Raw genomic sequence first — 24322 nt, forward strand, 5'->3', positions numbered from 1 at the left:
TTTCTTTCTTTCTTTCTTTCTTTCTTTCTTTCTTTCTTTCTTTCTTTTCTTTCTTCTTTCTTTCTTTCTTTCTTTCTTTCTTTCTTTCTTTCTTTCTTTCTTTCTTTTTCTTCCTTTCTTCCTTTCTTCTTCTTCTTCTTTTTTTTTTTTGTGTGTGTGTGTTTGTAGAAGAAGCAGCACTGTGACAAAGGCAAATTGAGCATAGGAAGCCTGGTAGCAAATGAGATTGGTCGGATCATAAAGAACTTGAAGGTGAAATAGTAGATTTTCATTATTTAAATTGCTGTTTGAAAGCCTTCCCCTTGTCAAGATTAAGGGTATAAGTAAATAATAATATCTTCCAAAAAGCAAATACTAACGTGATATGTGTGATTTGAGATTGGCAGTATTTGGCACACAGTTACTCCATAATATTTGTTGAAAGAATGATGCTGTGTTTCATTTGATTGTCCTATAAACCATGTGAGACTCGATCAAAAGATAACCATGCATTATGTAAAGAACTGTGTGGTAATTAAAAAAAAAAAAGTCCTTAATCAAATTTTGTTAACCTTCCTTAGATACAAAGAATTAATGATCAACAGATAAAATTCTGCAGCACGACTGTTTCTATTTTTGCTTACCTTGGGAAAGTACTAAAAGATAACTTAATTCTTACCATGAATGAAAGTTGAAATATTAATATATTTCAAAGTAAATGTAACTAAAATACATTTTGATTTTTTTTAAAGATTTTATTTATTTATTTGACAGAGTGAGACAGCGAGAGAGAGAGAGAACACAAGCAGGGGGAGTGGGAGAGGGAGAAGCAGGCTTCTCGCTGAGCCAAGAGCCCAGTGTGGGGCTCGATCTCAGGACCCTGGGATCATGACCTGAGCCGAAGGCAGATGCTTAACCGACTGAGCTACCCAGGCGCCCCTACATTTTGATTTAGACTGTGAACCTGGAAATGAGATTTATTCTATCCATTTAAAATGTATTTCTTGTTTAGAATATATTTTCACATACATGATCTCTTTTAATTTATCCTCACAACAGTACTTTAAGTGGGTATCATTACTCTTATCACTTTCATTGATAACTTTATTCCATGAGGGAGTATTTGCAGATTGAGATGTTAAGCATTTTCCTAAGAATACATAAGCAATTTAATTGCAAAGCTAGAACTTAAAAACAGATTTCCTGTCTCCACAACCCCTACCTCTCCTACTATATTATATTCCATTTCACTGTGACTCAAGAAGATTCTCCTAGACAGGGCCTGATTGTAGGCTGGCCACCATTAGTGAAATGACATTAGCTAAATACGATTATGACTTAATGTTCCCTGAAAGGATTAGACTAGTTAAGACATACCGAAGGGAAAAGTAATTATCTATTGAAATATGAATCTCTTGATTAGAACTGGAAATTATATATTGGTATTAGAATGTTCATCTAGGATTTTTAAAAATCTGAATATTATCATCATTTCTTACTTGACTTATAAACAGCTTCAGTGGGGCTAGTTTTGTTGAGTGCCAAAATTAAAATACAACATTTTACTGGAAGAATTAGTTCACCTAATTTACTCATTCTTTATATGAACTTAGACCTTAGGAATTTCTAACTACATAAGAAACATATGCACTGGTTTACCTTACTGTCTAAAGAAAACCATTAAATTAATCAATGTCAAATCACCTTAGAGTTGTAGTAGTAGCTTGGAGTATGCTATTTAAATTCTTCAGATTTGAAAATATGTTTATAATTGCTTCCAAAAGACTTGTGCCCACCTGGTGAAAATTCCCTGTGGGTCCTTCAAAATATAGTGTGTTGCAGGCTTCCAACCATCTGAGATTTGTAATGATCACTAATGCATGATTAATATGTAGCAATGATTCTCCCACTTGACATGGAACATATATGCCTGATAAAAATTACCTTATTGAATTGAAATTGCATTTTTTTAAAATGAGGAGTGGTTCTTTGTTTGTTTTTAACCTTGGTATCCCCAGTGACTAGCATAGTATCTGGCACCTATTAGATTCTAAGTAAATAATTGAATGAATGAATAAGTGATGACTGGCTTTCATCTCTACCTTGGTAAGAGAATTGACTTTTGCATCATATTCTTTATCAGTCTTTTGAAAGCTTACACTTAAGTGTCATTATCAAACTCCAATAGAAATTTGCCAGTTATTGTACCAATTGCTTCTCAAGATACTTAGGCAACTAATTACATACGTAACTTTCATTTTTATGTCATCTAGGTGCATTGCAATGACATTGGTGAGCATAGACATAGAGCCATAGATGGGTTTTGGGGGATCCAGTGACTCACTAAAATTGCATATAGCATATGGGGTGTGTGTTTGTGTGTGTGTGTGAATATTTAATTTTTTAAGGGGAAAGGATCATGATTTTTATTATATTCTTGTAGGTATCTTTAGACCAAAAAGTTGAAAATCTTTTCATAGGACTGTATTTAGTTTACTTTATTATTCAGGAGAATTGCAAGGAAAACATGAAAAATGCACATTTTTCTACCTCACTTTATAAAATCTGATCCCTTAGGATTATGGTGGGTAATAGATATTCCTTCTCTTTATTCTTTTCTTCTTCTTTCATCATTTATTTAAAAGCGTCTATTCAATGTATTAAGTAATTTACATATATTGTCTCATTTTTTTTAAGCCCCGTTCAAAAAAGTTCTTTCATTATAGCATCGGAATAGGACCCATGGGCAGAAAGAGCTGCACTGGGATTGTGAGGAGTGACTGATTATATACTTTTTAGTTAGTGGGGGTTGGGGACAATATAAGTCTCAAGGAATTTGGAAGCAATGCTTCTAGGACCTTGAGGGACTAGCTACTGTTACGAAAAGGTCATTTACTATTGTCTAGTAAAACATTAGTCATGAAACCCTTCAGATGTGTATCAGTGGGCCATGTGTTTGAAGGATGATTGCTAGCATATATCTTTGGGGTGGTGGTGGGGGGAAGAGATGTTTGCGGTTATCAGAGCAAAGTAACACTAACTAGAGCAAAGCTGTAGTGGTAAAACATTAAAGGAAGTCCTTCAGGTTGCTGTATGTAGTGTTACAATCTATATGCCTCAGGAATCTTGCCTGGAGACTAGGAGTTGCAGCAAAGTTTGGCCTTTGTTCTTTTTCTCCCATCATTTCCGCCCCCTGAACAACTTTGATCCTTAAATCTTTAAGGTTGCTGAGAGTGGAAGGTCTCATCTTCTGTAACTTCTTCCAGCTGAATAGGGGCATGGAGATGTCCCTCCAGCCCTAGAAGGAAGTAAGTATATTTCACTTCGAATAAACTGAGTTAAGTATCCTGCCTGAGGAAAGTAACTAGTAGGCAGGCAATGACACTGAAGTATGAGCCAGTTCTACTACCTTAGCCTTTGTTTTTTCTTAATCTAGAAAAATTTGACTCATTTCAAAGATATGTTCAGAAGTAGTAAACTTAAAGACATATCTGTTCCGAGGAGAATTAATTCCTCAGTCTTCTCAGTTTTCTCACTAGATTGTGATCAAGTTGGGGGATTTACTTACCATTATATCCCTGGTGCTTAGCATGATGCCTAATGTACAGTAGAATTTTCAAGAATTTATTCTAAATTGAAATTTAATTGATTAACTTGAGCTTTTATGATTTAGTAGTCCCAAGACTTATATTTCAGTAGCTATGCCATCAACTCTCTGTGACCTTAATAATATAGAAGTTTCTTCATTTATTAAACTTAGTGTTCTAATTTTTAAAATTTAGGTTAGTATGTAAATTTTAGATCCAACTATTTAGTTTTAGTTACTGTGATTATATCATAAAGGAAATGCAGTCCTATGGAAATTAAGTCATATGATAATATGATTTTTTAAATTTAATAATATAATTTGCTAAATTTTTTGCTTATTTCCAGCTCCATCTAGCATATGAATCAGTAGATATTTGGTTGAATTTGTTTATTGTTTGGTATAGTTTAAGCAAAGATAATTCAGTAATCCTATTTAAATTTTTTAGCATTCAGAGATCTCCTTGTGTATTATTTTACTCCCATGTTGCTATTGATATTCTCTTTGTTTGTTTTATTATACTTTTATATAATCCTTAACACAGATGAGATATAAAACACTATAAAATCTATCACAGTTGAAACTCTAGACCTTCCTTCAACCCGTGGGAATTCATTTGGCAGAAGGCCACCAAAACCAGTTCTTTTTGATGCTTAGTTTCTAGTTTCTACTTTAATTGCTGCCAAAATCTGAGCACTTGGGGATTTAATTGCTCATTATATTTGTCACAGTGGTGTCACAGACCCAAATAAAGACTGTTGCATGAAAAATATTTATGGGTATTAATTTGGCCTAAACATGTGTATATTGGATTCCTTATTTTTCTACATTGTAAAGTATAGCATGTCTAGACAGAAATAAGAATTCTTTAAGAACTTAGGCCCCACTTTACTAGTAAACTATTATTATCCATCCAGTCCAGTATCTAAATTTAACAACCAACACCTAGGGGAGGATCTATTCAGAGCTTTATTATATTCATTTTATTCAGTTTACTTTTTTGAAGTAGTCTCTAAGGGATTTAAGTCTGGCTCTGAGGACAGACTCCTTGGGTTCAAGTCTCTGTATCCCTTACCAGCTATATGATCTTGGGCAAGTTATCTTCATCTCCCTGTGCCTGTTTCCTCATTTATAAAATATGGATAACTATGTTGTTGTGAAGATTATATGGGCAAAGCGCCTAGAAAAGTGTCTAACACGGAGAAAGCCCTCAGTGTTTGCTAGTTTACCATAATTCAACTTTATATGCCAAAAAACTATAAAGTTTACCATGGTTGCTGATACGAATTTCCAGTTTCCTACTAGTTAAGTAGGGATAACCTTTGCCTGCTGTAGCAAATAGCATGTCTGGTCAGCACTAAATCCAGTACCTTTCATGTCTTTCCATTTTTTTTTTTTTAAAGATTTTTATTTATTTATTTTCTAAAGATTTTTATTTATTTATTTTTTAAAGATATTTATTTATTTATTTAAAGATTTTTATTTATTTATTTATTTAAAAAACAGAATTCTGTTTTTTAAAGGTTATCTACACATAGATTTTACTGTAAAATGAGAGAATGAGATAGAGAGAGCATGAGAGGGAAGAGGGTCAGAGGGAGAAGCAGACTCCCCGCTGAGCAGGGAGCCCGATGCGGGACCCGATCCTGGGACTCCAGGATCATGACCTGAGCGGAAGGCAGTCGCTTAACCAACTGAGCCACCCAGGCGCCCAATGTCTTTCCATTTTTATTGTGAGTTCCCACTTGCTTGTTCCATAGTTGTAGGCTAGTAGTCTGCTTCTTGTTCCAGTCTTTTATTACTAACCACTTATTTTTCTTGTTCTTGTGCTTGCTAATCTGAGGAGTAGTTTGTTTATTCATTCTCTCTGTGTGTTCCCTTTTCCTTTTTATTTACCCTCTGCCTTTCCCTTCTTTCTTTCCTATAAAATACATGTACCACCCTGCAATCTGCTATGGTGGTTGCAATTACCTTGATCAAAGGAAATTATTAAGCACTTAAGAAGTAGGAAATGCAAGTCATCACCATGGACAAGGTAATTTTTTAGAATTGTTTGGAAGTTTTTTTATATCCTGGAAATTAAGTTCCCTATGTCTTTCTTACGCCTGAAATTGTCTTCTGGGATAGTCCTACACTACAATATAGAATCCCCTAGAATGAACAAATATTAAGTATCTGTTGCATGAAAATAAGTTTATAATTTTTCTCAGATTCATACTTATGTGAACTAGGCTGAGACTAGACTTTGATTGGACGTTGGCTCCACTTAACTTATAGTTGTCCTTAATGTTAGGGAAACGTTATTGATAGTAAATAAAACAGTAAGTCTGTTTGCCTCTCACCCAATGGATCTGATGTTTGATTTTATTTATGGATAGGATGAGGAGATAAAGGTGTTAGCTACTTGAGATGTTTCTCTCATTATGGTAAAAGAATAACATTTGTTTGCAGTCAATTAGACTTAAACTCATATCTCTTCTTTGAAATATTGTTCTTGAAAAAAAATACTGGATTTGATTTCCATTTCAGGACACAGAAGTATTTTTGGGGAAGGTAACAGACCATTAAATGCTTACAGGGCCTTCCTTCCTTCCTTCCTTCCTTCTTTCCTTCCTTCCTTCCTCCTTTCTCATTCTGTTTGGCACAATAAGCTTTGTGCAGGCTCAGGGAGTGTGAAACATGGAGACTTCTTTCCTTTTCTTTTAGGCAACGTGATACTCATTTTGGGTTCCCATTCCACCTATGGCAAAGTATGTAATTTTAAATACTTCCAGATAAAATCACTACTGAAGTTAAGCCTTTTTATCATTAAAATGAAGAAATACCTATAGATGCTCTGAACTACTTTCTCTTTGTACTCTGAGAACTTGTCCTAAATTCCTAGAGCCACAGTGAGCTTCACGGGGCCACTTCAGGCCCCCTGTCCAACTTTCCTCTTTCTTCTGCCTCAAGAGAATGTTTTCATTTCCTATCCCTTTGGCCAGAAAAACTAGATAGTCAAATAGTCTTTCAACTCTATGGTTTATGCTAGGGATGAGCCTTTAAGAACTCAAAATCCAATAATTTTGTTTCTTTTAAAGTATCTTTCATGAGCTTGTTTTTCTCCAACGGAGGAGGCCAAGATAAAGTTTAAAACTACTTTATGAAGAGGAGAGAGGTCACAAAGGATTTCAGGGTTAAAAGACAAACACAAAATTTTTTTCTTTATGTTCTCAATTCACGGCATAGAAAAGGAGGCAAATGCATTTGTTGTGTGTGAGACTCCAAAAACATGTATTTTTAAAAATATAAATCTGAAAAAGTAAAAATTTCCTTAAGAATTCTGTTTTTTAAAGGTTATCTACACATAGATTTTACTGTAAAATGACCTTTTCCAAAAATCGATCAGATTAACATTCATTTTTTTGGAAGGATTTATAAATTGTAAGAAATAATAAAAGCTTATTTTTTATTTTTATTTATTGCATTTTATTACACAGCTTTTCCCAGGGAACTTCAGACGTGGATACTGGGATGACAAGAGGCTTTTGTGGACTTCATCTGTGTTTGCTTTTGATTCTAAGCTACTGTCACACTGTTGGAGTGGGCTGCCTTAAATATTTGTTATCTGTGACTTTCTTTTGCCATGAGCATTATTGCTCTAGTCTAGGGAGTAACATTAAATGGCTAAACTGAGATCTTAAAGTTCTTTTAATTACATTAGTGCAATTACCAGGCCCTTCCATCAGTTTTAACAATTAAATCTCACATTTCCTATAGCACTGTGGGTCTTAAAGACAGTAACATAATTCAAAACATTTGTTTTTAAATAAAGAGATTCGGATATAGTGTTTGATTTTGTTAATCCCTATTGGTAAATGCAAGGTTTAGAAGATTTTCAACCATACAAAACAAAAATATCCTGTCAGGGGACAGATTTATTTCTATGAAATGACTCCATTTGGCAAAAACATGTATGTGTATATATACGTGTGTGTGTGTGTGTGTCTATATATTTAAAATTAGAGATTTGTTACAAATATGCCCACAGCAATTAAATAGAAATAGCTATTTTCACATCTGATTTATAAACCATCTGTGGAGAAGCATCGAATAAAGATAAGTGCTGTTTTCCATATCTAAAATCAAGTAAATTTGAAAAAAAAAAAAGGGTTATGAAACCTCCCGCTTTAAGAGTTAAACATTTCTTTTTAGCAGTAATTCATCTAAATTGATGGAGTTGGGTTGATTTTTGGCAAACCTAGCTACAGAGGAAAGTAAGTAAAATTATATGACCAAAGAGAAAATATATGTTGTTTTCTATAAATGGTTAAATTGGGGGGTGATTGAAATTAGAATCAGAAACCTTGAATTTGAGTATTGACTCTACCACAGAATACCATAGTCACATACTTGGGGTGCATTTTAGGTGAAAACTATTTGAGTTACCTGGGAATAATCTCAGTCAATGAACATTTATTTTTCTTTTTAAAATATTTTTAAGCTTTTAATTAATTTTCAAACATCTATTCCTGTCCTATGTTTATAGTATTATTAGCAAATCAAATCAAAAAGAAATCGGCTAAATAAATAACAGCACATGGAGGTACTGGAATATCATGCAACTTTAAAAATTGCATTGTGAGATGTGTTTAGAATTATGGATAGATATTAGTCATATATCATTAAGTTTAATTATATGAAGGTTTAAAAATAGTACATTCCAAATATCATATACCTAGTAGTTGTGTTTGGGTCTTTTTAGGTATTCAGTTACTCCAAAAGGCATTATTTGAGTAGCGGTTGTTAACAGTAAGCTATGTTGTAGGTTGTATGTAGCAAATGGATGTAACTGAATTTATCACACGGCTTTATTTTTTTATTTCTTTGTGTTCATTCTTATATTTCTCCTTGGGTATGCAGAAGTAAAGAAAACTAACTGATGATTAGAAACTTCCAGGAATCAAAATGAGGGTTTTAGAGGGGGGTGGGGGATGGGTGAGCATGGTGATGGGTATTAAGGAGGGCATATATTGCATAGAACACTGGGTGTTATATGCAAACAATGAGTCATGGAACACTGCATGAAAAGCTAATGATGTACTGTATGGTGACTAACATGACATAATAAAAAAATTATAATTAAAAAATAAATAAAAATTAAAGAAACTTCCTAGATAATTTGAAATATGGAAACTCTCATGAACTCAGTGGCAAACAATTAGAGGAAGAAATTCATTTAATACAGTGCATATTTAATAGAAAAATTAAGAAATACTGAAACAGTCCTGTTTTTATTTAAGTTTCTTTTATAGCTAGCATTTATTTTATTGTATTATATTAAAGCAGTGTAGTCAACATAAAATGTACAGATATTTCCAAAAACTTTAAGTTTCATTTATTTATGAAATATTTTGAAATCAAAAGAAATATAAACCCACAACTGAAACTTCAGAAAATATTGAAAACTGTAAGTTTAAAGAAGTGCCCTTGTTTATTCAACATTCTCTGGTAATCTGAATTACTATGTCATTTCAGTAAGGATAAGTTAGACTTTGTTATAGGAATTGGTTCTTTCATACAGAATTTTAATAAACAATAAAGTGTTATTCGATGATTATTAGTAGATAGCTAATATTTACTGTCAGATACTTTGAACTTCTTTATATGCATTTTTACATTCTAATTATAATGATATATGATTGCATTATGATCTCCTAACCAGAATTCAAACTCTCTTCTAAAAAGTTTTTATTGCATTATAATTACATATGGAAAAATAGAGCATTAGTGCTCAGTTCCATGAATTGTCACAAAATGAGATAAACAGTGCTGTAGAAGACCCTCTTGTGTCACCTGTAGTCACTATCTTGATTAGTTTTGCCTATTTTTAAAACAATAGCTTCACTGAGATATATTTACATACCATAAAGTTCACTCTTTTAACCAACTGAGCCACCCAGGCGCCCAAGTTCACTCTTTTAAAGTGTATAATTCAGTAGTTTTTAGTATAGTCACAGAGTTGTACATCTATCACCACTAATTCCAGAACACTTTAACTCCCCCCAAAGAAACCTCATTACCATTAGCACTCATTCCTCCACTTTCTTCAGTCTTTGGCAACCACTAACCTCCTTACTGTCTCTGTGGATGTCCCTATACTGAACGTTTTATAGAAATGGCATTATACAGTGTGGCCTTTTGTATCTGGCTTTTTCACTTAGCATAATATTTTTAAGGCTCATTTATGTTGTAGCATGTGTCAGAACTTACTTTTTTATGGCCAAATAATATTCTGTTACATCATTACACTACATTTATCATTTTATTGACTTTTTGAGTTTTGAATTTTTTACTATTTTTTGTCTGTTATAAATAATGCTGCTATGAACCTTTGTATACAAATATTTATGTGGGTGTATGTTGCCCTACATTTCCATTCTTACACCAGTACCACAATGTCTTGATTACTTTAGTTTTAGAGTCAGTTTTAATATCAGGAATTCCTGTATGAGTCCTTCTACTTTGCACTTCTGTTTTTAAGAATGTTTTGACTATTCTGGTCCCTTGTGTTTTTGTATGAATCTTAAGATCAGCTTGTCAAAATCTGCAACAAAATGTCAGCTGGGATTTGACAGGAATTCATTGAATCTTTAGATCAATTTAGGGAATAGCACCATCTTAACAATATTAAATCTTCTAATCCATGAACATGGGATGTCCTTCCATTTATTTTTGTCTTTTAATTTTTTTCTTGATGTGTTGTGCTTTTCAGTGCACAGGTCATATGCTTCTTTTCTTTAGCTTACTCAGAAATATTTATTATTTTTTATTCTCATATAAATGTTTTTTTTTTCATTTTTGGATTACATTGTATCTTTGTCTATTTTTGAACTTTGTATAAGTGGAATAATTTTGTTGTGTGTTCTTTTTCTTTTGTGTGTCACATCTTTTGCTCAATATTATGTATTTGAAATCTATCTGTGCCACTCCATTTAGCTATAGTGTGTTCATTCTTATTGCTATATAGCTTACCATCATATTACTGCATTTGATTTGTTTCTAGTTTTGGGCTATCTTGAATAATGTTACTTTTAACATTTTTTGTACATGAATTTAGGTGAACATTTTATAAATTTGTTCTGGATATATTCCTAAGCATAAGTTCAGCTTTTGAAAGAACTTCAAAAAGCTTTACGAAGTGGTTGTAACAGTTTACAGTTCTATTGGCTAGTACTTCACTTGCTTTCTGTACTAAAAAAGCAGTTTGTATGATCTACATTTTAGTCATTTTCACAGTGTGTAATGATAATCCCTTTGTTTAAATTTGCATCTTTCTCATGACTAGTGATGTTGAGTGTGTTTGTTTTTAATTAGTAATTTTGGATATTCTCTTTTATATAGTGTTTATATGTCTTTTGCCCTATTTTTTATTGAGCTATTTGTCTTTTTAATATTTATTTGTAAGAGTTCTTTATTTATTATAGGTATAAGTAATCAAAATAGTGTGAAACCAGCCTAAGTATAGGAAATTGAGTAGTGGTTCATAATGGACCCCAGAAACAGACCACATGTATACTGTGACTTACTTTATGGAAAAGATTACTTACAGTGGGGAAATGGTCCTTTCAATAATTAGTATTGATTTAATTGATTACCTGTCTCACATCATATACAAATATCAATCCCAGAGGATTGAACATCTAAATGTGAAATATAAAATAATAAAGTTTTATGAAAAAAATATAGGAAAATATATTCATAACCTTGAAGAAGTCAAAGATTTCTTAAAAAGGACACAAAAGGCAATAACTATTAACCATAAATTTAGTGATAACAAATTGGACCCCATTAAAAATTAATTTTCTTTATGAAAAGACACTACTAAAAAAGTGAAAAGATAAGACATAAAGCAGGAAAGGATATTTGCAATTTATATATCCAAAATAGGACTGTTATTCAGAATTCAAATTGTTTTAGATATGATATTTGGTGATTTTCAGTGTAAAAACATATTAACTGTGTGTTAAAAAGGATCTTTGCCCTAATTTGGCTGATTTAAAAAAAATCAAGATAAAAATAGTGGTCTATATATCTCAATAGGTTTTAAATAAATTATTTTTTTATGTTAGAAATTATTAATCTAAATTCTGTAATTTTCTAAAATCACCATACTTAGTTATAATTTACAATGGAAGGAACACATTCATATTTAAAGTTTTTGTTTGTTAAATTAGCTAAAAGCTAAATCTAATTATTTTATTACCTAAACACTCCTAAATTCTATATAAAATCTAATACGCCAAAAGATTCATGGGTACATTTTTAGTTTAAAATTTAATTCTATACTACATTATATTCTTAAAACTTATTAGGATCATGTAAGATTAAGTTAATTTTACATGTAAAAATATAGTTAAGAGTGTAATTTAAAAAAAAAGATAAAAACTGTTAGAAAATTCAGTCCAGTAATGCTAAGAACCTGATATAATGCCACTGAATTTTAAGAATTGAACTTACTTATTTTTAAACATATCTATATATAAAATATATATTTATTTTTAAACATATCTGTATACATATATTTATAAATATCATATATACAATTGTTATTTAAAGATCTTATTCTCAAATTTTGGTTGCAAATGTTGGAACTTTTAGAATTATACCTGGGCTGTATCTTTCCATGTCAGTAACTGTTAATTTTTTTAGAACTAGTTATTTATCCCATATAGTTTATTATGATTTGAAACTTACTTTTATTGACTTTCTCTTTTGATTTCAAATTGGTTTTCATATACTTGAGATTATTTTAGAGAACTAATTTTGAAACCTTTTCAAAGCTTTAGCAGTTGTACTAATTTTGTATAAAATTAATTTATTGTATTTACCCCATTTTAAAAATTAATAAGACTTCTGTGATAGCTGTATCATAGGACATTTTTATTTTGTTACTGTTGAATTCATACTGTCAATTTTAATGAATCCTACCCAATTAAAGTGGTGTGCATATTTTTCATGAGTCCATAATCAATATAATCAATTATATTTTTACATAATTGCATAGATATAATTTTATCTCAGGATGTTGGAGGATTAATGCGTTTTTTTTAATATGTTGCAGAAATGCGAGAAGCTGGAGAATAATTTTGATGACATCAAGCACACGACTCTTAGTGAGCGAGGAGCTCTCCGAGAAGCAATGAGGTAAGTCTGGGTCACCATAGCAACAGTCACAGATGTGGTAAAGAAAAAGTCATTCTTCATTATTGGGGGAACAAATGAGTTCATTGCCACCATTCAGCTCTGTTCTCTAAGGTATTAATTTGTCAGTGGAGAGACTTCCCTTGAGGCTGTACTTTGGTTTTGAAGCTGCATAAATGTTAAGCCTCAGTGCACAGTAAAAAATGTAAATGTTTAATTTGTTACTTAAAATGCTTAAGGGGTGTCTTGTTTTATATTTATACTAAACTGTGTGATTGAATGGAAATATTGTTCATCTAAATTCTGCCTGAATATAAAAAAAAATAAACAGTACAATCGTGGTTAAACTGAGTAGTATTTTCTCCTAATTAATATTTAATTTAAAAAGAGGTACTTAAAATTTCATATTCTGTTAGATTTTATAGGATTATATCAGTGTTTTTAAACTGATTTACATTTTCACACTTTTATAGAGCGTATGGATTAACTTTTTTTAAATATAACGAGATTGATGTTTTTTTTTTCTTTTTTCGCTTCTTAACATTACTATTTCTAAATATTTCTCTGAAATCTCCCCAAACTTGATACCTTTTTAATAACTTTTAGGAAGCCGTCTTTAAACCCATCTTTTACTAGACATTAAAAATGTGTGAGAAATAAAACTCATCACCCTTAGAGCTAGAAAACAACAAATGAGATTGATTTTAAAAGTTTTGAGCTGAACATTTCAGTGAGATAATTTCTAATATATTTGTACAGAAATAGTATATTTACCTCTCTTTAGCCTATGAAACTACAATTGGTTTTTAAAATATATATCCTTCTATCAATGTTATTTTTTTTTTAAGCATCTTAAGGTTAAAAATAATTTAAAAATAAGAGAAAGTATAAACCTATGAGGCTTCCTAGAAGGGTGACTTGGGTACAATTTTGTTATTGCTAGCACGCAGTTACCATATACTTTAGTTTAGAAGCTGCTCTCATTTAGTAACCTTCCTTTTACCATGCAAGCAGCAGGGGAAAGTAATTAAATTTAATAGAAGCTGCCCTCATATTGAAGCCACTTCTATTTAAAACCACAGGGGGAGGTAATTAAATTTAATGGGAACAGTAGCTTCTACACAAAGATACATGGTACTTCTGTATAGACGATTATGATGTCACAAAAAGAGGAATAATATATTACTAGTACTGAGAAATTACCAGCTGGAGCAAGTGAGCCTATTTTATTGTTAACATCTCCACTAATAAAAAAAGAGGGAAAAATAGAACTGAGTATGCAATAGAGACTTAGCACCTATAAAATGCAATCAGACATTCACAGAAAGTTAGTTTTTAAAAAATAGTAATAAATTAAAAATAAGGTATAAAATGTATTGTGGAGAAAGCCAGTGCAGAATTTATGAATGAACTCCTGTTTTTCAATATAGTCTTTATCCTGTATCTAAAACTACCACAGTTGTAAGTTGAAGACATCATTTTTGTACATGCTTATTACAATAATTTTGAATATATTAAGTGTGCACACTAATATTTATCTAGAAAACTACAGTTATTCTCTGTAGTTTTTGTATCTATTCAGTTTGAAGTAAACACACAGACACACAGGAAGACAAAGAGAATGCCAGCTCTGAAGCTTTGAATAAAAGAAGTGAAGGCCTAAAACATAGAAGGAATTACAAAGGGGCAATGTGAATGAAAATGGATGTGACTGAGGGAAATATAATGAACAAGGAAAGGACATGTAATTAGTATAGAAAATTTGTTATCAAGGAAAACTAAACTGAGTTATGGGAGAACTGTGTATGAAGAGATTATTCTGCCAAATTTGTAATACTTTCCATTTTAGAAAACACCAGGATATTCTGCTTTTTAACACATAGAGGTGAACTAATAAGAAAAATAAGTATAACGTGGTTGGAGTAACCTGTCAGTCACTCATGCTATCAGATAAAGCAGTATTCTAGATAATTTAAATCAGCTTTTAATTATATGGCTGTATAATGTACTTTGTTTACATAAGCTGCATTTTTTACACATACACACATATTCACAGTGTTTAGATTCACTAAAATTTAGATTCACTCAAATAATTTAGTAACCAAAGTATTCAACAATTTAGTGTACTATGGGCCTGCCACTTTTGTTTTTCACCTTTACGGAATGTAGCAGGAGCTCATTCTTTTATATGTGAGATTATAGAAGCATGGGAAAAAAGTCGTGATGCTCTGTGACTAAGAGGAGAATGCATAAAAGGGCAAAAATTAGTTGTTCCCTCATCAGTGATCAATTTTTGCCTTATATGAAGGGTGTCTGGACCAAAGAAAACTATGGAGAGGGTAAGAAATTTGATGTAGGCCAATAAGATGGCCAGTTTTGCAGGTAGAGGGAATAGAGTTGAGCAGTCCTAGAGGCCTGCAGGTGCAAGGTGTATGTTTGGGAACAGTTAGCAGCTGATGTAAAGCACATTTTTTTCAAGCTCTTTTGAACATATGTTTCCCCATAAAACTTACATAGGCAGAATGTTTGAATCAGTAACATCTCTCCTTATATGTCAAGAATCCTTGGGTGGAAATGAAGCAGTATAAAGTTGGCAAAGATGATGGGAGCAATTCAGAAGCTCAGGGTGCTAGAAGGGGCAGTGGGAAACAGATATGAATAATTTGCTGAAAACCTCAGCATTGGGGCTGACCTTAGGAGGCTGACTGGAAATGTGTTCGTTACCATATTCTGGAGGCCAGTTACCTAGAACTAGCTTGCCATGATAAAGAATGTCAATTATTTCAGGAAGTCATGTTTTTAAGGAAGTGGAGTAACAGGATTAAATATAAAAATTGGAATTTTGTAGAATTCTAATGGGGAAGAAGTTACAGTGTAGGGATAGATACAGTCTTTCATTTATTTAATAAATATTTATTGGGCTTTTGTAATATACCAGGTGATGGGAATATAGAAATGAGTAAGAGACAGTTCCTGCCCTCAAGGAGCTATAGTCTAGTGGAGGAGACAGGTATAAAAATCAAATGCTTGATGTAAAGACTCAAGGCCCCAGTCTTTAGTCCTTTCTTTGGTTTCCAAAATTCTATGGTAGCTTTTTTTGGTCCATGGACATGGCCTAGCTCAGCTATGGGAACATTCTTTTCTCTCAGAAGCTTAGCCTCTGTAGAAGCCCTTGGGTGGCTCCGGACACCCACAGTGGTGTTCTTGTCTTAAGCATGTCTAGCCTGGAGAAGCTAGAACAGAAGTGGACTGAATCTGAAGATGGACATTTTCTGAGTGCTGTGTTTGGGCACTGTCACCAAGTTGGATATCCCTCCCTGTTTATTAAAGTTCTACTATTTTTATGAATGTAGAATAGGAAAGAGGATTCTGTTCTTGCTCAATTCTCTTTCGTCTCATCCAATATCTCTTCATGGCCAGTCTTTGCCATGCAGTCTTGAACATATCCTTTTCTCAGTATCCCAGCTCATGAATCATTTTTAGACCCCTCCTGTGCTTCCCTCTGATCCCAGATATGAAGACTTGTAGCCAGCTATCTTAAAACACAAGGGGCTACAACCTACTCTGGAATGTACTGGCTGAAAAAACATATCTGAACAGGTTTTAGCTAATCCTAGAATGGGAAAAAAATAATTAAAAAGTTTGTTTTTGCAGCAGAGGGTGCCATGGAGAGGATGAGAGACCTAGAGAAATCAGTGACCTCATTAAGATAAAGGTGGAAGGGTGTTGAGATCTACAAAGCAGGGGCATATGGTTGAGAAATATAGAAATATTTAGAAGGTAGATCTGATGAGACTTTGTGGCTTAGCTTCAGTAATTCATAACCCTGATTTAATCTGTGCTACTCTGTTTAAAACCTTTTAAAGTATCCTTACCCTTTTTGAATAAATTCTAACTTATTTGTGTGCCCAACTAGATAGTAGATTCCATGAGAGTAGGAGGATTGCTATTTTGCCCTTGTTTGTATTCTTAGCCTCACTGTAGTATTAGCATATAGTAGGTGCTCAATAATTATTTGTTGAATTCTTGATAAAGATAAAGATAAGAAGGAGAATCAGTAAGGGAAGTCAAATGTTTTTATTTTGAATATTTGGATATACATTAATATAGGGAGAGAAAAAAAGGATTAAGGAAGAGTAGGTTTTCAGATCAATTTGAGATAGCTACGGCAAACTCATATGTAAATTTGCAATAAGAAGAGGAAAAATATAATTCTACAACTCAGGAAAAATACTGGGGGTTGATCTGCACATTTGGGACTTGTTAAGTATTTTGATTTATGTAGCCATAGGAAAGGATGTGATTTCCAAGAATAGGACATCAAATCAGAAAGGAGGAGAGTTAACCAGATGCCTAAGAAAATATTGGGCTTAGGAAAATGTGTGTCACAAAGAAACATATTTTGAGATTTAAAAATTATAAATAACTTTCTCCAACAGAGTAAGCTGGAACTGTAAAATGGTGTGCCTGAGAAGAAAAGGGTGGGTGGCATTCCTGGGCAGTGTTCTGTGGCTCCTGGAGATATCTAGAGCAGTAGTGCCCAGTAGAACTTTCTGTGAACTGGAGTAGAACTGTCTTTAGTAGAAATATTCTATGTGTTTTTTTAGCATGATTGCCACTGGCCACCCATGGCTACTAGGCACCTTAATTATGGCTACTGTCACTGAAGAACTGAATATTTGATTTTATTTAACTTTTATTAATCTAAATGTAAATAGTTGTATGCAGTTAGAGGCTGTGATTTGGACAGCATCACCCTACAGGGATATGTTTGAGTTGCTAACATGACATTCATCCATCTGTCACTAATGGGATTCTCATCAGTGGAGTGAGTGGCTAGGGTAAGGCCAAACCATGTTCACACACATCACACATATACATCATACACTGGCTTTCTCAAAAAATGAAGAGTAAAAGGTAGATTTGTAACACAGTAATGGTTGTAAAACCAAAATTAACAACAATGACATGATATGGAGGAGGTAAGTGACTATTATTCTCTAGGAGTATTAAAAACAATAATGCTCTAGGAATTAATAAAAGAATTTAGTAATGTGGTCAGATTTAAATAAAGATGGAAACTTCTGAGGTTTTCTATGTATTACCCATAATGGTTGGTGGTTGCAATGGATGATCCTTGAATTTATTATATTTTAAGGTATCCCAAATCATCGAGGACATGTTGAATCACTCAATAGGTGGTATAAGAGGCGGTTGTTTTGTTATTTGGAAAAAAGAAATCACTTTATATTTTCATCTCACAGATGCTAAAGGATGTTTCATGTATATTAAAGAGCTAAATGAAATAAATGAAACAGCCAAAGTCCACTAGATATGGAAGTGACTTTTTTTTTTTTTTTTTTGAGGTTTGGATAGGGAAAGAGATGATAAGCTAAAAAGTAACTGAAGAAATCAGTAAGCTTTGCATTAAAAAAGCTTCTGTATGTGGAAAGAAATCATGAAATTAAAAGACAACAGCAGGGTACTATACTGCTGTGTGTTTAAGAGATTCAAAAAGATTAGGAGCTCAGTGGATAATTGGCAAAGTATGATTAAGAAATCTTTGAAAATATTCAACTGTAACAGCCAACAAAATGTAAGTTATATAAAAAGTGTACTAATTTCTTGATTACTGACGTTACTGCAGTTCAGTGGGGAGATTTTTGAGCCCTAGCAATGGAATGGCAAGACACCCATTTCTCATTCTCAGACCTCAAGAAGAGTGGAAATGATTGCTGCATTTAAGGAAAGGATTGCACCAATAGGTACGAAGAGCCTTAAAACAAACATACCCTTTCCATATTAATTTAACTTCCTGAAATAGATTATGCAGAAGACTTAAAAATTATGGACAACCTGAATCTGTTTCTGAAATTATTAGAATATAACAGCAAACAAATTGAATAGGACCTAGTCATCTATTAAGGAAATAAGGAGACGAGTACTATATATGCAATACATATGACTTATATTTATATATATGCATATGATTTTATATTTATATATAGATAAACTTAAATATATTTAGAAAATATATATTTAACATGTATGATATTTTACACACACACACATAATGGTAAATTGTGGCATATTTAATTCTATCTGGATATTAAAATGATCTTCACCACAGTGTTTTTTAGTAACACACGAATCCTCACATTAAAATGTTCACTGAAAAATGCCAGGAAACAAAATTGCATGTAGAACATTATCTCCACTGAATATAAAGAATGCAGAGAAAGAAGATGAGATTAAAATATAGTAAAATAGCTATGATATCTAGGTGATGGGCGAACAGATACTTTTTTCAGGCTTATAATTTTCTGTTCTAAATTTTCTGTAATGGAAGCATATTATGAATGATTTGAAAAATAATGAAGTAAGAAATGGAGAAATGGAAAGAATAAAGTATGAATACTAGGATAAGTGGTAAAAATCAGATTTTAGACTCCAACTGTGATTTTAGATAAATTAATCTTTTTTAGTCTTACTTTTTTGTAAACTAGGATCAAAAACTTAATAGAATTGATATGAAAAACAACAATAATGTAGGAGAAGATGCTTTGTAATTTATGAAACATTAGTAAGCATTTAATGGTGTTATAGTGATTATTTAAAAGAATTTACATATGTCACACATAATGGAATTGACTGGAAAACTTCAGTGTAGCCTTAGAATGTAGAATACCAGAGGGAATATTTCTTGTCTAGCTTACACAGAGTTTACTATAGTTCCATAGCTGTGTAGAAATATTGTACAGGATTTCTAAACATGATGACATAAGAAAAAAACATTTTAAAGACAGGAAAAAATGGATCTCTGGGGTAAATCTTTACTGTAAGATACTAGTGAATTTAGAGGTAAAATTCACAACTTCTTTTCGTCATATTTTCTCCTTATCGCTACCAGTTCAACCTTCTTATCATGCCAAAGTGATTTGATTTCTGTATTATCATATTTTGCACCTGTCTTAGACCCTGTAATAAATTCTAAACATCAAGGGTTAACGTGGAACCTTTTTAACATTATGTCTCTCTGTCCCCCTTTCAGTTCCAGAGGCAATAGTGGGATATGTTTAGTACATATATGAAATTGGAAGGTAATTCAATTGAATAACTTGAGAAAAGGGAGTGTCAAAATCTGAAAAAGAAATGGTACATATAGTTCATTAAGAACAAAAAGTAAATATGTGATATGAAAGTTTTAGACAATGATGTAAATTAATACATAAAAATATAGATTGGTCAGATTTATGGTTATACTTCTATGGCAAGAATATAAATTACATTTTTGGAATATGAACATTGCTAATCAGGGATTAGTATTTTAATTGCAGAGCCAACCAAACCCATTCAGTGACACCTGTTATATTTAGATTATTATTATGGAGATGAACTTCCAGGACATACATGAAATTTATTCCTCCTTTTTCTTTGGCTTCGTCACGTGTTAGGAATTCTGTCACTAGATGGTGATGTTGAGTTGCACAGTTTATGTTTCTGGCTTTTTTTCTGGTGTGTGTAATAGTAATTGTAGGTGTGCCATAAACACAGCCATTTTATACAGAGTTAAACAAAGTATAACTATATAGGCTTGGAAAATAGTTTTAAGAGATACAACCACATTCTAAATATTATTTAAGTCAAAAGGTTAACATTGCTTTAATGTGCTTGTTTCTTTACTTTAGACTCATTAGACTTCGAGAGGTGGAAGAAATACAAATAACAATCTAAACTTTTCATTAAAGACTCAGGTCTTAAGGAGAGATTCAGAGACATTTAAAAGTGGTATTTTCCACTTATTCTCTTCTAGACATGTTAGTCTAAAAAGTACATCTTTAATTTCACTTCTCTGTTAATATCCAGTGGTAATGGGACTGTTTACCAACTGATCTAAGGGTTGTGTTACTCCTGGTACCTAGCTGCTTATTGTTATAATAATGTTTTTAGTTATATTAAGATTGCATCCCTTCCTAAGCATAATGGATAAACTACACTAGTATTTCTTTAAGTGGTAGTTCTACATGAACTGGAGTAAAAACTGTTTCTATGTAGTTTTGTCTATCTGAATAAGACTTGAAGATAACAATATAAACATTATCCTACTTAATCTTATTTTTGTAGGTAAATTTGTGTGTATGCATATGTTATATATGTGTAAATGTGTGTGGTTGTATATGTAATTGTGTACCTTCTGTCTCTCTCTCTCTCTCTGTCTAAATCTTCCCTTCCCAGTCAGGGAAATCTTGCAGTATGATAGTATTTTGAATTTGGAGATCCTATGCTTTTTAGACATATCTATTAGGATTACAAAGACTTATGTACAAGAGGGTTCAATGAAATTCTTTTATAATAGTAAAAAAGGGAAAAGGGGAGGAGAAGACAACCTAAATATTTATGAATAGTGAGTTGATAATTTAAAAAATGAATGTAAGGCATGAAAAAATTTGAAATGTCATTGAAGTAAAATATAAGATGAGGAAGTATTAACAAAATACTTCTAGTAAAATCATCAGATTGTTAAATAGTATGGAAAGTAAATACATTTTTTTTCAAAAATCTGGATGTGTTATATAATGCCGTCAATGATTACAGATGGCTTAACAGTTCATACATATTTTTTTGCTTTCAAAGTTTTCAAAAATAGACATTATAATCATAAATACCATGTATATGTGTGTATCTGTGTTTGTTTTCTAACTATATGAAAAGTTTGACCTGTGAGATTAGATTCAGAAGCAATGTGTTAATTTTCTATTTTAATCAGATTTCTTGATCCTTCATAATTATATTTCTGCAAGTCTTCTTTCACTAAAGGGATCAGCAAGTATCTCTCTAGAAAGTTACCCCTCCCCCCCGCCATGTCAGCAAATTACAAGAGTGTCCTCTTCTATGCAGAGGAGAATATTTTGTCTTTATCGTTTCTTTTATAAAGAGGCACATATTCCACCATACCCACAGTAGGTTCCTGCATTTAGTCATCTAACATATGCGTGTGGTGACCGAGCTGAATATCTTAAGATTTTGTGGAATCTAGACACAAAATTGTGCTATCACTTTTTCTAGATAATAATGATATGACTACTGTAATAAATAGTACTGGAATACAGCTTAGAAAATGTAGGTTAGGTATTAGGGAAATGATTAATTACCTAAAAATATATGAAATTAATTACATTTGATTATATATTCTATGTAATTAAGTTTATGCAATTTGTGTAATATGAATACATGTATATATACATACACATATTTGATACACATATACATATGGGTACACACAAACATATGTTTGGTATCATCTATTTACAGTATAAATTACGGATGTTACTTTCATTCACTTCAGGGGCGAATGAAAGCAAGATTTGTCATTTAATTTTGGATGGACCAAAGATATTTTAATTTTTCACTATTCATGGGAAATAGGAGAAAAGTCCTGTATTAATTCTCAGTAATGTTTATTAATAAAATTAAATATATGCTTAGCATTAATACTTCTGAATTATTTATGGATTTGGTAGTGATTGGTATATATGAATTTGGAACTATGTTGATTTACAAATCTTTTTGTCTACTTTGAATTTTATTTTATTTTATTTTATTTTATTTTTTTAAAGATTTTATTTATTTATTTGACAGAGAGAGATATAGCGAGAGCAGGAACACAAGCAGGGGGAGTGGGAGAGGGAGAAGCAGGCTCCCCGCTGAGCAGGGAGCCCGATGCGGGGCTCGATCCCAGGACCTTGGGATCACGACCCGAGCCGAAGGCAGACGCTTAACGACTGAGCCACCCAGGCGCCCCTACTTTGAATTTTAATCAGAACTTGAATATGAGAAATATTGATCATGTATTTATCAATGATAAATTTTTTGAAACAACAGCACAAATGAAATCAGGCATAGGTTAATTTAATTATATATTTATAAAATGCATTATCATATTCATTAGTCTAAACATTTGTTCATTTAACCCGGTGCCTACTATGTACTAGACACTATTTAAAAGGAGTATTTATAGAAGTATTTAAAAGGAGTATTTAAAATTGTAACTACCATTTTATGACAACTCAGTAACTTTAGAATGATAAAGCCAGAAAAGAAAATATGAATCACTGGTAAAGTGGATGTTTATATTTAAAACAACAAATTAACAGCAGTATACATAAATAGAATTTAGCCATGCTAACAAAAAAAATTGCATTTTCCCCTTAGTAGCTTAAGACTGTGTATTAAAGACTAGAAAGGAAGGGATACAGCTTTTGTTTTGCTACTAAGGAAAAGTGCAGAGCTAAGTCTTGCTCTAGAATGCTTATCATTTTAGATACAGACTTTGAATGAGCAGCTAATAGCTAAAATTATTTAGGAGATAAAAATTGGTACTGTGAGGATTAGCTTTAATTTTAAGTATCCATAATTGAAGTGCCACATTATGATTTTAATGTTATGATAATCTTGTTAACAAGCTGTTGTGTATATACTATCATATTTTAATGTAGTTGCAAAGCTTAAGTAAACCATAAAGTAAATTGCTTTTTGAATCAGGCTTTTACAAGTGGAAAATTAGTGGTTTACATGTTTTGAATACATATTTTGTAATTATGCTTGGCATTTTCTGCAACTTAAGAAGAATAATAGAATGGGTTTATAGATAATACATTATTGTTCATAACACATTGGCATCTTTTGTTATTGCCCATTCTAATTAGCTTGGGTTTATTCCACATGTACTATAAAATAATAACTGATTCTATTTCTTTTTCTGTGATAGTCTTCTCTTCTGGAAGATATACATTGTAGTTTAGTTATGCTATTTCTCATTTCTCAATTATCAGCACATTAACTTTTAACAGAAAATTAATACCTTTTCTTATCTAGTATTTGTACAGGTTATTTATGATATATACTGAATTACAGCCATTGGCAGTGTTTGGGTTTATTAATCTTTGGGGAAGGGAAAAAGTGTCTTATTCTGATAATTGGTGAAGATAGTAAGTTAGACTTTTTTCTGACTTTGTAACTTCAGTTGACAAATAACAAAGCATGGCAATTTGATAGTCTAAAATAGAAATAAGCACACTTGTGGGGCACCTAGGTGACTCAGTCAGTTAAGCCTCTGACTCTTGGTTTCAGCTCAGGTCGTGATCTCAGGGTCCTGGGATGGAGCCCCATGGCAGGCTCTGCGCTCAGCGGGGGGTCTGCTTGAGATTTCTCTCTTCCTCTCCCTCTGCCCCTCCCTTCTGCTCATGCTCTCCTTCTCTCAAAGAAATAAACAAAATATTTTTTTTAAAAAAAGAAGAAGCAAACTTCTACATAAACGTCCATATAGTAAATACTTTCTACTTTCTGCTACATACAGTCTCTGTTGTTGTTATTCCTGTAGTGCAAAACCAGACACATAGACAATATGTGAACTAATAAGTGTGGCTGCATTGGTGTGGCTGTGTTCTAATAAAATGTTACAGAAACAAGCAGCCAGGTGGATTTGTCCCATGGGTCATAGTTTATTGACCTCTGGTTAAGAGCAGACTTGACGTAAATCAATTAAAATAAATTTCAGGTGTACCTGGGTGGCTC

At 32.3% G+C, this 24322-nt stretch overlaps 1 protein-coding gene across 2 annotated transcripts in view; it reads left to right on the forward strand.

Moving 5' to 3' along the window:
- DPYD (dihydropyrimidine dehydrogenase) overlaps positions 1-24322 on the forward strand; it is an 802992-nt gene that overhangs the window by 87167 nt on the left and 691503 nt on the right. For both annotated transcript variants that reach the window (XM_035017962.1, XM_035017963.1), the window contains exon 3: positions 12669-12751. In XM_035017962.1, coding sequence (XP_034873853.1) covers positions 12669-12751 — 83 coding nt within the window. The remainder of the gene's footprint in view (positions 1-12668; positions 12752-24322) is intronic.

Source organism: Mirounga leonina, unplaced genomic scaffold, assembly GCF_011800145.1.
Source record: "Mirounga leonina isolate KUSES-001 unplaced genomic scaffold, KU_Mleo_1.0 Mir_173, whole genome shotgun sequence".
Classification (NCBI taxonomy): domain Eukaryota; kingdom Metazoa; phylum Chordata; class Mammalia; order Carnivora; family Phocidae; genus Mirounga; species Mirounga leonina.